Below are 14,752 nucleotides of genomic sequence, written 5' to 3' on the forward strand. Positions count from 1 at the left end.
GATATTGAGATATGTCTGCTGCTGATGCTCTGTAAAGCCTTCATAACGGCTCTAATCTGAGGTGCTGTTAACTGGTGATTTCTGAGGCTGGTAACTCTAAATGAACTTCTCCTCTGCAGCAGAGGTAAATTTTGGTCTTGCTTTACTGGGATGGTCTTCATGTGAGCCAGTTTCATCATGGTGCTTGATGGGTTTTGCAAATGCACTTGACAATACTGTTCATGCAAGAACTATTCTAGAACACCTGACCTTCGTGTCTTAAAATAACGACTGTTTTTTTGTTGTCATTACATATGGATTACTTAAGTCCATGTGTGTTATTTCCTAGTTTTGAAATCTCCAGTATTGTTCTAGAATGTAGAAAATAAATCCCTAAACAAAAAACATTGAATTAAAAGGTGTGTCCCCTTAGCCTCTTAGTTCCGGTGAAAGAAACTCTTAAGACTTGTTGGACAATTTCATGCTCCCAACTTTGTGAGAACAGTTTGGGGATGACCCCTTCCTGTTCCAACATGACTGTGCACCAGCGCACAAAGCAAGGCCCATAAAGGTATCAGTGAGCGAGTTTGGTGTGGAGGAACTGGACTGGCCTGACATCAACCTGATAGAACATCTTTGGGATGAATTAGAGCGGAGACTGTGAGCCAGGCCAAAATTGGGACAACTGCCTTTACATGTACATGAATGTAATGTGGAGTTGGCCTGCTCTTTGCAGCTATAACAGCTTCAACTCTTCTGGGAAGGCTGTCCACAAGGTTTAGGAGTGTGTTTATGGGAATTTTTGACCATTCCTCTAGAAGCACATTTGTGAGGTCAGGCACTGATGTTGGACGAGAAGGCCTGGCTCTCAGTCTCCGCTCTAATTCATCCCAAAGGTGTTCTATCAGGTTGAGGTCAGGACTCTGTGATCGCCAGTCAAGTTCCTCTACACCAAACTCGCTCATCCATGTCTTTATGGACCTTGCTTTGTGCGCTGGTGCACAGTCATGTTGGAACAGGAAGGGGTCATCCCCAAACTGTTCCCACAAAGTTGGGAGCATGAAATTGTCCAAAATGTTTTGTTATGCTGAAGCATTAAGCGTTCCTTTACTGGAACTAAGAGGCCAAGCTCAACCATTGAATTCAATGATTTGGAGGGGTGTCCCACAACGTTTGGCAGTATAGTGTATCTAAAGACTTTCCTCCACATTAATCAAGCAATTTATTATTCATTCTAGAAAAAGGTCAAAGTTGTTTTTTTTGCTGTGAATCTATTTAAAAGTTCCTAACCAAATTACTGTTGGGTTGCTCACCTAAGCACCGAACAGGCTATTGAGTTTTCATCAATAATTTAAACTGAATTATCATTAAATATTTAAGAACTTTGCGCAGCGAATATCTAAAGAGAGGTCAGAAAAAGCATTTATTCCTCAGTCCTCTGCATACATCTGTTCCTTAACCTGCATACTACTTTACTAGATACTCTGTAAAATAGTGTAGCTGCGATAACTGCACTATTTCGGCACACTCTGTAGTACGGAAGTATGCGCTTTAACCTCAGCCTCGTGAAGTTGCGTGGAAACGCGATGCGCCCATGGCAACAAACTTTCTTATTGTCCGCGAGAGCAGAACATTGTGTGGTAAAGCTGGACCGTTCAATATAACTCCGTTTTTTTTATTTTGTTTAGACTTGTTATTTTTATTATGATGTTTTCATCTGCTACATCTGTAAGCTACTAATTAACCCAGCATGTCTGCATGTGTAAAGTCCGGTCCGTCACCTCCTGCGCTCCCGAGGCCAGAGAGCCGGAGGTCCAAGAGACTAAATCACTCTGTTTTACCTTCTGTTGAAGAAAACAACTGTGAGTAATCAGCCTTTATACAGTTCATTAATCCTGCCTTTATGAAGTAATAGACACTTGATCTGTCATTTCATTCCATCCTTCTGCCTCATTTCTGTAAATTGACCTTTCAGTGAAATTGCAGACAGACAAAAGTAAAATATTAGCTGCTGCCTTGGAGTACATTGAGTGCATGAACAATACAGGTTCACTTTGTGTCTCTATAGTGCAACTGTCAGCACTTTATCTGACCTTTCTTTCAATATTGGGTTAAGAAATAGTCCATGTCTAACTTAACATCATCCTTTGGACAGAAACTAGCAGTGACTGTGTTAAATGCTGTGCCAGATGCATGCATATCATTACCACCATAATAAGTGGCCAGTTGTGGTCCTCGTGGCTCCTGGATGTGGTAAAGGTGATTTGACACATTGTAGAGAGCAACATACACCGATCAGCCATAACATTATGACCAATATTGTGTTGGTCCCCCTTTTCCTGCCAAAACAGCCCTGATCCATCATGCACTGTGTATTCTGACACCTTTCTATCAGAACCAGTAGTAACTTCTTCAGCGATTTGAGCAACAGTAGCTCATCTGTAGGTTCAGATCACACGGGCCAGCCTTCGTTTCCCACGTGCATCAGTGAGCCTTGGCCGCCATGACCCTGTCACCGGTTCACCACTGTTCCTTCCTTGGACCACTTCTGATAGATGCTCTGATCCAGTCATCTAGCCATCACAATTTGGCCCTTGTGAAACTTGCTTAAATCCTTACATTGCCATTTTTCCAGCTTCTAACACATCAACTTTGAGGACAAAAAGTTCACTTGCTGCCTAATAAATCCCACCCACTAACAGGTGCCATGATGAAGAGATGATCAGTGTTATTCACTTCACCTGTCAGTGCTCATAATGTTATGCCTGATTGGTATATGTGTTATAGTCAGTAACTGTACACCTACAAAGTATTACCCGATAAAATGATAAATAACGAACAGGTAGCTAAGATTAATACTAAATATAATTGTCAATAATAATATCACAATATTGCTGAAGAAAGTCTAGTGTTATAGATGTAACATATCTGAATCCAGTCCTTCACACACTATTGAAATCACATAGCTATATTAGTTTATATGAAACAGCTCAAATATGAATCAAAAAGAAACTTAGAAAGAATCAATTAAAATACATATGCAAGTTGCAGGTTAGTAAATTTTTCTCATGCTCCGAACCTCTCATTGCTTTTGCAAGGGATTTATTTTATATAGTCATTAATGCTACCCTTATATAGTATCAGTCAATTTTTGATAAATATGATCATGACCATGTATTTGCAGTAATGGCTGAGCTTCCTGAAGTAAAAGACAGATCATCAGTAAATGAAGGAGTCCAAATGCCAGTGCTCTCACTAGAAAATGAGCAAAATGACTTCATACCAGATGAGCTTCTCTCCCATCTCACCTCAACTGTATGCCCACAAGACAGACTCCAGTACAGCAAAACTCACAAACACCAAAAGGTTTGTCACAATAATGACGGTCTCTATCTTTTATGCTTGCTATAGAAGACCCTGGACATGTTGTGTTTGTATTAGTTATATCTTCTCAAATGAATCAGTGGAGATATTTTTACATTTTGGTACAGGTTTGTGGAATACGTGCACCGGATGCAGTATGGCACCACAGCACTGGCCGCAAAAAATACCATTACTTTCTTGACCAGCCAACATCTGTGACTGGAGCTGGCAGGTCGTTCTTTTGTTCTCAGAATTACTACCGACTAAAACAGTATGCAGTACAGCTAGCCCAGAGTATACTGCCAATTTCACAAACTGTTGTGTTTTGTCTGAACAGGGATATATCCTTTCTGTGTGACTCTTTGGCAGCTCAGAGGCAGCGAATCTTCCTCCCTCCAATGCCTGACAGGGTCACCCTTTCTTTGCAAGATAGTCAAAAGGCAAGTCAGGCACAAGAAAAAATCCCAAATCCTGTAACAGTTCCTTCTGTACCGAGACTTATAGTGTGATTGTAACACAGGATACAAATTCTACAGAGACGTTAATCCCAGAGGAATACCATATAATGACAAATACAGGAGTAAAAGCACTGCAGTGTTTTGATGAGTAAGTGTCACTGGCATAAAAGTCAAACACCAGACCACTAAAGGTCACTTCTGTGTTAATATACTGTAATACATGACATGCTTACCTTCATCAATTTGCTTTTATTTGATTTCAGCAAATTTACAGTTCTGCTAGAGGATGAGAAAAAGAGACTCAAGATCTTTCCATCAATGTGAGTTACAATATCCTTAAAAAGTACCTCAAATTATTCCTCAGTGCTGACTGATCAGAATGTGTTGATCAGTTACATTAATAATAATAATGTTAATGTGTTATTTGTAATTACAAAATAATTTTAAAGAGAAAAAACTTAAATGGATAAAAATGAAATATGTTTCAATAATAGTTTATAAATAAAAATAAATGATTATTAAACTATCATTATTAATAATTATAATAGTTAAATATAATTTAAAAAATAAATTATATTATTAATTACATAAATAAATTATTATAAAAAATTATAAGGAATATATTTTGAGAATCCCTGTAATAGGGAAATACAAACCACCTAGGATGCATCACACTGCCCTTTCACTGATTATTTACCTGTAATAGTATAGTCAATTTTTTTTATTCCTTATGCATTTTGTATGATTGACTTTTATTGACATTATGTGCTATTACTAATCCTGCTTAAAACAATCCTAGGAGGCCGAGTGGGCGCCTGGAGGCAGTGCAGCTGTTGAGGGTAATGGATGACATGCTGGAAAAGGCAGGTGCCAATCAAGAGTTCGAGGAGGTCAAAGGCCTCTCACAGGTATGCATTTCTTCATATTATAAGGTGCTGTGTTAATGTGGATTGATTTAAACAGTGACAATTGAGTTCCAACAAAGTGCATGAAGTACTCCCAAATTTTGCCTTGGGGATCAATAAAGTATATCTCTCTAATCTCTATCCAACCCTGCTGTAGCAACTAAACTGCTTTTGTGTACACTATACTGCCAAAATATGGTCTGCTGCTTTGTTGTTCCTCAATGTTTCCATTTCACGATAACAGCACTTACAGTTTAGCAGAGTACATCTAGCAGGGCAGAAATTTTATTAACTGACCTCAGGATGAGCCATTTTACTGCCAGTGTTTGTCTACAGAGATTACTTTACTATGTGCTTGGTTTTATGCACCTCTAAGCAATGGTTGTGACTGAACATACATTTTTGCGTATAGTGTAGTCTATATTGTTTTAACCAAAAGCACATAGACCTTTAGGTTACTTTTGCTTTCCCAATAGTTTTGTAATTCCCATGTGCCATGCAAAACCACAAAATAAAACCAAGCATGGTTGGCTAGCTGTGTCATACATAGTACTTGGTAATTGGAAAAATGTCCTTGAAAGTCTTTAAATTTAATTTTAACACGTACATATTTGAACTAAACATATTAGAGGTAAACATGATACTGCAGTCAGTTGCAGAAAATTGATTGCATTATTGAGTAATAAAATAAAAATAGCTCTGAAGCCTTCCTTTGGGTTTCAGATACAGGGTCTGTTGGAGTTGGTGCGGGTCGAGCAGAACATCTACAACATCGTGTTTCATGAGTTAATCCGGCAGGTGAGCGTGGAGTGTAGAGAGAGGGGCCAGCTACTAGCTAAACTCAGGTGTGTGTGCTTCTTAAATGCTTTTCCATTCCTTTTTCTCTAGTTTCCTTACTCACTTGTGACCTTGTGACTTCACTAGCATAATCACACATTTCCTCTGTTTTAATATTAGGTATCTAGGCTAAAATACTTAATTGAAAATCTCTATATGAATAAAGATGCCTTGCATTGTCTTAGGCACAGGTATGTGACTCTGTTAGACCGAATCCCCCGTCAACTCATAAGTCTGCATACAGAGACCCTGGCACAGAGAGCTCTGGACCGTCGGCTGACTGAAGAAATCATCTGCTTCAAGAACTCTATTGCACAACTCAATGAGTAAAGTCCTATCTTACTTGCATTGTAATTAGAATGAAATGTTTTAAGTGTAATAATAAGTTTTCTTAAATCATATCAGTGTGTATTCTGTTAAAGTACCTCTCTATGCCTGTGGAACAGGGAGAAAATCCTCTGAGTGTGAAAGCAGCAATTGATCCTCTCCTCTGCATTTAAAAACATTCATATTTTACATGATATGCTTTGTTTTTTGATATAACGTTGTCTTATTACAATAACTTAACCCAGAGAGCTTAATCAGCTGAGGGAGCATGATGACCATGTGTCCAAGCAGGCTGAAAAGACCCAGGAGGAGTTGGCGAAAGCACTGAAGCAATCACAGCTTGACTCTGAGTGAGTAAACATGTATGTCAGTAGACCGAAGGCTCAGTAACCATATTAGTATAATCTTTAGGCTCTTAAAATATTATTTAGCGATCGCACTAACTGATCTTGAATTGACACTATAACTTTGATAAGACTGATACAGTATAGATATGGATTTTAGATGACATGCAGGTTTCCTTTGCAGCATTGTTGGGGAGTACCACAGTCTGTATGAGCTGCAGAGGCAGAGGCTGGAGGGGCAAGTTGCTGTACTGACTGAAGAGAGAGACTTATGGAGCAAGGTCACCTACAGCATCGCTCTCAAGGTCTGATAATAACAATGCATTCTAAACATCTAGTTTAACTTTCAATTAACCCATTTTGATTTTAAGAGACTGTGGGCCTTGTGACCAGATCGAAATGACCAGATTTGGTCAGAAACAAAGGTTAAAAAATTAAACAGGATGTACAACAGATTGATAAATAAATAAATCAGTGAATGACCGAAAGTCTAAATAGACTTTTTTTTTTCCAATTCACAATATGGCCATATCAGTCATTATCAGCTACTAATTTGACAGAAGATTTGACAGAATCATATTCTGACATTTAAAGGCATTTTTTAGGTGAAGTCGATCTGCTCTAATTATGTATGAAAACGTCCACATTATAAATACATGTCCACTTTGGGTCCCTGTGTCTGTATTTTTCAGGTTATTAAATTAAACAACCTGCAGCTGGTCAGCAGACTTCATGTTAGTGAGCAGGCATGGAGCACAACCGCACAGCATTTGACTAATCTGCTGACAGCAAAGGTACAAACACTGTTTTGCCGCAGTTGTGAAAATAATAAAACATAAACTGTTCCATACTAATTATGAAAGACTGACATTTTATAACAAACACAGGACTCTGAGGATCTGAAACGTATCATGCAGCTGACAGACCAGTGGAAAGAGCAGCTGACCAGTTTCATGGAGAACCTCAGAGAGACTGAAAAAAAACAGAATGAGAGTATCAGTTCCATCCAGCATGGCCTTGTCAGGTGGCACAAGTTCTTTGAGGATAACGTAAGGTAAAGAAGATTTACTTTGTTTTAATTGATTTAGACTTCACTTGATCTAAATAATTTCATGTTATTTTGTAGGAGCCCTGATGTAAAATCTGAAAAAACTTCAGTGGAGGAATTGTGTAATGACTTGAAGCAATGGTCAATGGTTAGAAATTCCTAACTTTTTATTTATTCTTAACCCTTTAAGGCCAGAGAATGAGTTTTTCCATAGTGTAGCATGTCGTATTTGTCAATAGGTGTTGAGCATGCAGTGTGAGCGGTATGGAGGAGCAGACCTTCTCTCTGGTCAAGAGACTCTTCACACACTAGGGCAGCTGCAGGATTCGTGGGTGGAGGTGTGTATGCAACTTTTCAGGAGACATCCAGTATTGGATAGAGAGACTCCTAAGGGCCAGGTGGCTATGAAAGAACTGAGCCATGCTATCACTGAGCTCCACACACAGCTGGGTATCCGTATCAATGGAGAGAGCGGTAAGAGGTTTTTCTGTGCCTGTGCTTCTTTTTTTCTCTACCACCCGTGTCCAAAAATCATGAGATCAAAGCTGCAAAATTTCACTTTTTTGTGCCAGAATGAACCAGGAATAGAACTGACCTAACCTGGTTGATGTGAGATTCTTACAAATTCTAATATGCAATATGGTTAGTGTTAAGAGTTACACTTCACAGTTAATGTAATAAAATTGATTATTGCGTTTATCTTAGATTTGTATGAACATAGTGTAGTGTTGATAGTGTTGTGAGCGAGGCTGTTGTATGTTAACTAGCTATTAAATCTTTACATTTGTAAATCATCTTGCTTCGAGCAATCATCAGCTTAGCTATTTTACAACCAATATACATAATATAATTTTGTCCATCGTATTACAGACTTATCCTTGTCTGTTGGTACTAACCAAGACAAATTTTGGACAGCTTCATTTGATTAGATATAATGAAGATATTTTTGCAGTTTAACCTTTGGGCTACTGATTTGTATAGCAATGTAACAATTTTAATTCACTCCACAAAGTAAGAATCATATGTATTACCCAGGATTCACTACTTTTTACTACTTCAGGAATTCAGCAACAGTTGACCACACTGGCTGGAGTAATTGGTTCCTGGGCACACAGACTAAAATCTGTTGGACGGTTAGACATGGTGCATCACTCTGAATGGTTGAAGCTGGAGAAGACCCTAGGAAGCTGGATAAATTTGTGCGAGGAGGCCCTGGTAAACGTGAGCAACACCCAGACAGAGAGTGAGAAGATAAAGCATAAACCTCACACCGAGTAGGTTTTAACAGCTTTAAGAACAGTACTGCACAGCATGTGTAACTGATTAACCTCTGAGCAATCTTCCTGTATGGCAGGATTGAAATCGACGATGTCCTGAACATGCTGAGGGAGTTTGTCTCTTCTCAAAATAACTTTTATGACTACACAAACCTGACACTTTGTGAAGAGGTATGTACCAGCTCTTTTAGGTGTTCTTATGTATGCTCTGAGTGCATAGAGCAGTCAGCTAAGCTAATATGTGATGAACAGGTCAGCTCTATGCATTCCCTGCGGACTCGCTGGATGGTGGATCTGCTGCTACTCATGGTGCCAGATCGGTGTGATGGCCAAGAGCCCCATCCTCCACCAAGCCCAGAATTAAACACTTTAAAGAATGTGTCTTTTCAGAAGCTTGAGGAAGATGCCAGGAATCTTGCACAGAAACTCAACTACTTCACCAAATACATTACAAGGTAATGATAGTGCTCTCACAATCTCTATAGCATGAATGACTACAGTATGTCTTACATACTGTAGATAAGAAGCATTAGAAAAAATATATGAATATATATGAAATATATGAAAATATAAGAATAATCTATTCAAAAAGTGCGGATTATCTCTCTGGAACAGAAGCTCTTCCAGCTACAATGCAAATCAAAGGAATATATGAACGCCCTTATTTTAATATATTATATTTTCTATATTTTTGTTATTAGTCCCCATTATCAGAGCTTTGTAACAGTAATATTGAAAACCATTATGGGTAAAAGTAACTACAAAATGATCACAGTTATGATGTTTTTCATTATTCTGAAAATTGTAATCTTTCAGGATGTGCTGTTGATGGTAAAGAGGTCTAGAATGGCAGTTAAATTGAGACCTTATTTGGTGATCCATATCTGATTTGATTATCACCCTCCAGTTCTTGCCAGGCTATCGTAGAGGAGATGATGCAGAAAAATATGACTCAGGATGACGCAGAAAATGAAATTTACCAGCTTAAAAAGCTTCAGGTAAAAGATCTCTCATCTCTACTGTATATATGTAAAATTTATTAGAAAATATTCTGTCTGCTGCTTAAGATCTAATTTGTACAGTTGCGTGATTATATACTTATAATTCTTACTGGTTTTTGGACCAGTATTTGATGCTTCATGTCTTGGCAATCAGTCAGAAAGCATATTCTTTCATTTGAGTGTGTTTGATGTGTCAGAGGGAGTGTGCTGAGTGGGTGGACATCTGTCGGATCCTGCTGTGTGATTTGATGGGACGCCCTTTGGAGCTGCAGCTGCCTGGGGAAGCTGTGCCCAAGTTCATCACTGACCTCTCCTTATCTGTGGAGAGTGTACCCTCTGCTGTGAGAAGCTGTATTCCGTTCAGTATGAAATGTTCCGGAGATATTTTACTCCAGGATATGCCTGTCTGAAATTTTGTCTGAAACCGTCAGTTATGCATTACATGCAATATGTCTATTGTATTTTTTTATGCTGTAATTCTTAAACAGGTAGAACAACTACTGAGCTAGGGCTAGATTTGTTTACATTTTCATTGTTTTGGGGGAAAATGTAAGATGTAATAAGGTGCCTAACCTGTTTTCCAACATATCCAAAATGCTGTACTCCCTGCTCTGTTTTCTGGCTTATTTTTTACTTCTTGCATGTTAGTTCAGTTATCTGTAATTCTGTGGCCTGAAGCTTGTAACCCATAATACAGGGAGTGGTTTCATTTATGCATTGTGGTCAAAACAGATTTTAATTATGTTCTTTCTACAATCTGTCTTACTTCTAACCTGTTTTACTCTGTACCCAAGTGCTTTTGTTGTGTTACAGCGGGCTCAAATAAATGGTACAGGGAGATTAATTCAATAGGAATAAACACTACACATGCAAAAGTGCCTTTCTTTGTGTTTTAGGTTGGTGTATATGCCAATCAAGAGAAGCCAACCGAAGCCAATGAAGATGAGAGGGGAGCTGGAACAGCAGGAGGCAGACCTTATATTTCCCAAAAAATAAATAAGCAGGTCAGTGACTTTTACTTTTAGACATTAATGACCTTTAAAACTATTACAACATCATTTTGTCATCACATAGATTCTTTTGCTGATTGATTTAAATGAATATATTGTAACTAAAGGTGGAGGAAAGGGAAGAGGATGGCACTGAGGATGAAAAGAGAAGCTCAGTCCTGAAGCTTATTGGTCATGATGGCCAAATTATTGAACAGACTTTAGGAGAGGAAACAGTGGACACAGGGGTCAGCGTTTGTTTACTAATCACACCCATCAAATCTCCATGTGAAACAGACTCTAGGTAATTGAGTAATTATAAATATGTTTATTGCTGTGTAGACCAGTGATCCTGTGGTGCGACCACGATCTGAGAATGCACAGCAGGCTTTTAATGCATTGGGTACTCTGGGGATTCTTCAGCAGGAGCTACTGTAAGTATAATATGAATTACAACAGCTAGTTCCAGTCCTCTCATTTGATTGTCCTTCTTCTGCATGTCTCTCAGGGAGTTTTTCCATTGTCACCATTGCCTCTGGCATGCTCATTAGGGATAAATGATTGCATTGTAAATATTTTAAATTTGTCCATGGTTAAAACCATATCACAGCTGATTCAGTATAACCACACAATTGTACAATGTTGCTTAATCAGTGACCTCTGAATTACGTCCTTAAAGAGGCATTCTGACTCATATACCTGAACTGAGTGCTGAGCTCTAAATGTTGATTGATTTTTTAGTATAATAGCTGAGATCTGCAATTTGAATGTGTGTGTGTGTGTGTGTGTGTGTGTAAGAGCTGTGGAGGCTCGTGCTATCAGTGCTGAAGAGAGGGCTCTAAAGGCAGAGGAATCCCTCCAGGCAGCTTTAGAGAAGATCTATGATTTAGAGAGACAACTACCACAAAAAAACAGACTAGAAATTAAAGGTAGGCTGAACACACACACACACACACACACAAACAAAACAACTCAAAAACACTGTTTGATTCATCCAAATAGAATAGGGCTAAATGAACCCAAACAAATTTTTAACACATATTTAACACTTTCAGACCTGAATTATGTTCCAATGATGAAAAAAATAAAAGAATGTTATTTTCCTACCTGGAATACACCCAAAAACAAGAGTCAGAAAAAAAATTAAAATATCACATTTTTATAATTGCTTTTTAAAATGTCCCCTGTAATGGACGGTGGGTCATAAGAGATGTAAAATAATGTTATTTGAACAGAATTTATTATAGCGAAACATTTATAACACACATAGTCAGTGACTTCTATCCCCACTGTATCATCAAGTTATTTGCATATTACTTATTTGTTATTTGTGTTATACACACACATATATATATATATATATATATATATATATATATATATATATATATATATATATATATATATATATCTATTTGGAATTCAATTTCATCAGTCTTATTAAAAGAGCAGCTGTAAACTGGGTTAAAGGTTCACATACAGTAAGTATCACTGAAAGGAAAAGATCAGTACAACACTATAGCACCCCATGTTCTCAGCACTGCCCTACAACTACAGAAAGTTGTATTTTGCTTTTTGCATGCTTAATAATTCAAAATTTTCTAAAATCTGGAATGCAGCCCAAAACATATTTATTTGCATTTGTTTTTTAGCTAGTAAGTCTGTTTCACCAGTTGCAAAGAAGGAGGCCATTCCTGAAGTGAAAGAGGTGAACCAGCAGCCCACACCAAGCCCCAAATCAACTAAAAGCAGCAAGAAACACTAAAACAACAGAAAGCATTAAACCTACTGGTACACTTTGGATGCATTTATTTTTACATTAATATTTTTCAATGTCATCAGTTACTTGGCAAATGATACTTTTGAGGAATATCAATTACAATTACACTAACAAAGGTCAGAAGAATTAATGCACAATGTACATGAAGTATTTGGGTACATAATAAAGCTATTGTTTTTTACCAGAATGATTTGCATTTTAAATTACAGTAGAATTTTGAATGTACTCCTGACTTTATGTTCGTAAACTAAATGCCAATTCACTAATTCACTGCCTAATTGTACATGGTTGTATCTATTATCGTAGCTAAATAAAGATTAAAATAAGGACAGGGTCCACTCTAAAGTGAGTGTAACTATGCACTACTATAATCCACATTAGAATGGGCAGAATGTGGGCTAAAACAGCAATAATTGTTGAATTGTTTTGTTGTGATTTATTTTAATCATCCTTTAAATGTCATTAGAAGTTATATTTTTTAATATATAGATAATGTGCACGTACCATCCACTTTAATAGGGACACCTGTACACCTGCTTATTTATGCATTTATTAAGTCGAAAAGCCATGTGGCCACAGCACAAACCGAGCAGATACAGGTTTCAGTTAATGGTCACATCAAACATCAGAATGGAGAACAGTGGTGTCTCTGTGGCTTATTATTTGAATTACTATAGACTTCCAGTCTGGTCATTCTCCTTTGATCTATCTCATCAGCAAGGTGTTTCAGCCAGCAGACCCTGTGCACACAGAAGGTTTTTGTTTGTTTGTTTGTTTGTTTGTTTGTTTGTTTGTTTGTTTGTTTTTTAACATCATGCTGAGCCTGTTGTTTGTGAAAATCCCTGGAGATCAGCAGTCCCTGATATACTCAAACCAGCCTGTCTGGTACCAACATCCATGCCATAATAAAAATCACAGAGATCACATTTTTTCTTTATTCTGATGTTTAATATGAAAATTAAACTGTATCTGCATGATTTGTATGTATGTATGTATGTATGGATTGATTGACTGATTGATTGATTGATTGATTGATTGATTGATTTTTGCATTGTGCTGCTTCTACGTTTGACTGTTTAGATTCACCAAACTGCATGAATGTGCAGGTGTTCCTAATAAAGTGGATGACAATGTATGTATAATATACACCAATCAGGTATAACATTATGACCACCTGCCTAATATTGTGTTGGTCCCCCTTATGCTCCCAAAACAGCCCTGACCCGTCGAGGCATGGACTCCACTAGATCCCTGAAAGTGTGCTGTGGTATCTGGCACCAAGACGTTAGCAGCAGATCCTTTAAGTCCTGTAAGTTGTGAGGTGAGGCCTCCATGGATCGGACTTGTTTGTCCAGCACATCCTACAGATGCTCGACTGGATTGAAATCTGGGGAATTTGGAGGCCAAGTGAACACCTCAAACTCGTTGTTGTGCTCATCAAACCATTCCTGAACCATTATTCTGCTGAAAGAGACCACAGACATCAGGGAATACTGTTTCCATGAAAGAGTGTATATGATCTGCAGCAATGCTTAGGTAGGTGGTGCGTGTCAAAGTAACATCCACATGGATGACAGGACGTTAGGTTTCCAAGCAGAACATTGCCCAAAGCATGACACTGCCTCCGCTGGCTTGCCTTTCTTCCCATAGTGCATCATAGTGCCATGTGTTCCCCAGGTAAGCGATGCACACGCACCCAGCCATCCATGTGATGTAAAAGATAACATGATTCATCAGTCCAGGCCACCTTCTTCCATTGCTCCGTGGTCCAGTTCTGATGCTCACGTGCACATTGTTTGCTCTTTTGGGGGTGCACAGGGGTCAGCATGGGCACCCTGACTGGTCTACGGCTATATAGCCCCATAAGCAACAAACTGTGATGCACTGTGTATTCTGACACCTTTCTATCAGAACCAGCATTAAGTTCTTCAGCAATTATTTACGAGCAACAGTAGCTCGTCTGTTGGATCGGACCACATGGGCCACCCTTCACTCCCCACGTGCATCAATGAGTCTTGGCCACCCATGACCCTGTCACCGGTTCACCACTGTTCCTTCCTTGGGTTACTTTTAATAGATACTGACCACTGCAGCCCGGGAACACCCCACAAGAGCTGCAGTTTTGGAGATGCTCTGATCCAGTCGTCTAGCCATCACAATTTGGCCCTTTGTCAAACTCACTCAAATCCTTACGCTTGTCCATTTTTCCTGCTTCTAACACATCAACTTTGAGAACAAAATGTTCACTTGCTGCCTAATATATCCCACCCACTAACAGGTGCCATGATGAGGAGATCATCAGTGTTATTCATGTAATCCGTCAGTGGTCATAATGTTTTGCCTGATCAGTGAATATTTAATATTATATTTAGAATCTATTTGGACTCAAATTTCTTCTCATGTTGCTGTTATGGTCTTAAAACCCCGTAAGGATTCTTAGAAAT

At 38.4% G+C, this 14,752-nt stretch overlaps 2 protein-coding genes across 2 annotated transcripts in view; one reads left to right on the forward strand and one right to left on the reverse strand.

Annotated features, from left to right (window-relative positions):
• Nucleotides 1–1,550: 1,550 nt before the first annotated feature.
• Nucleotides 1,551–12,318, forward strand: axdnd1 (axonemal dynein light chain domain containing 1). The gene is made up of 25 exons (XM_058400247.1): nucleotides 1,551–1,841; nucleotides 3,164–3,345; nucleotides 3,471–3,574; nucleotides 3,680–3,782; nucleotides 3,863–3,948; nucleotides 4,064–4,120; nucleotides 4,600–4,708; nucleotides 5,429–5,550; nucleotides 5,728–5,868; nucleotides 6,115–6,219; nucleotides 6,398–6,518; nucleotides 6,906–7,007; nucleotides 7,101–7,267; nucleotides 7,340–7,409; nucleotides 7,501–7,735; nucleotides 8,322–8,535; nucleotides 8,616–8,709; nucleotides 8,791–8,993; nucleotides 9,446–9,536; nucleotides 9,737–9,880; nucleotides 10,436–10,543; nucleotides 10,657–10,776; nucleotides 10,871–10,962; nucleotides 11,327–11,457; nucleotides 12,181–12,318. The coding sequence occupies exons 1-25, from the start codon at nucleotides 1,730–1,732 to the stop codon at nucleotides 12,291–12,293; spliced, it is 3,126 nt and encodes a 1,041-aa protein (XP_058256230.1). The 5' UTR covers nucleotides 1,551–1,729; the 3' UTR covers nucleotides 12,294–12,318.
• A 22-nt stretch (nucleotides 12,319–12,340) lies between these two features.
• The window catches only part of nphs2 (NPHS2 stomatin family member, podocin), a 5,714-nt gene continuing 3,302 nt past the window's right edge, over nucleotides 12,341–14,752 (reverse strand). The window contains exon 8 of the mRNA XM_058400248.1: nucleotides 12,341–14,752. This exon is cut by the window's right edge and continues 363 nt beyond it. The gene's annotated coding sequence lies outside the window, so the exon portion shown is untranslated.

The sequence above is a fragment of the Hemibagrus wyckioides genome, linkage group LG10 (assembly GCF_019097595.1).
Source record: "Hemibagrus wyckioides isolate EC202008001 linkage group LG10, SWU_Hwy_1.0, whole genome shotgun sequence".
Taxonomy (NCBI): domain Eukaryota; kingdom Metazoa; phylum Chordata; class Actinopteri; order Siluriformes; family Bagridae; genus Hemibagrus; species Hemibagrus wyckioides.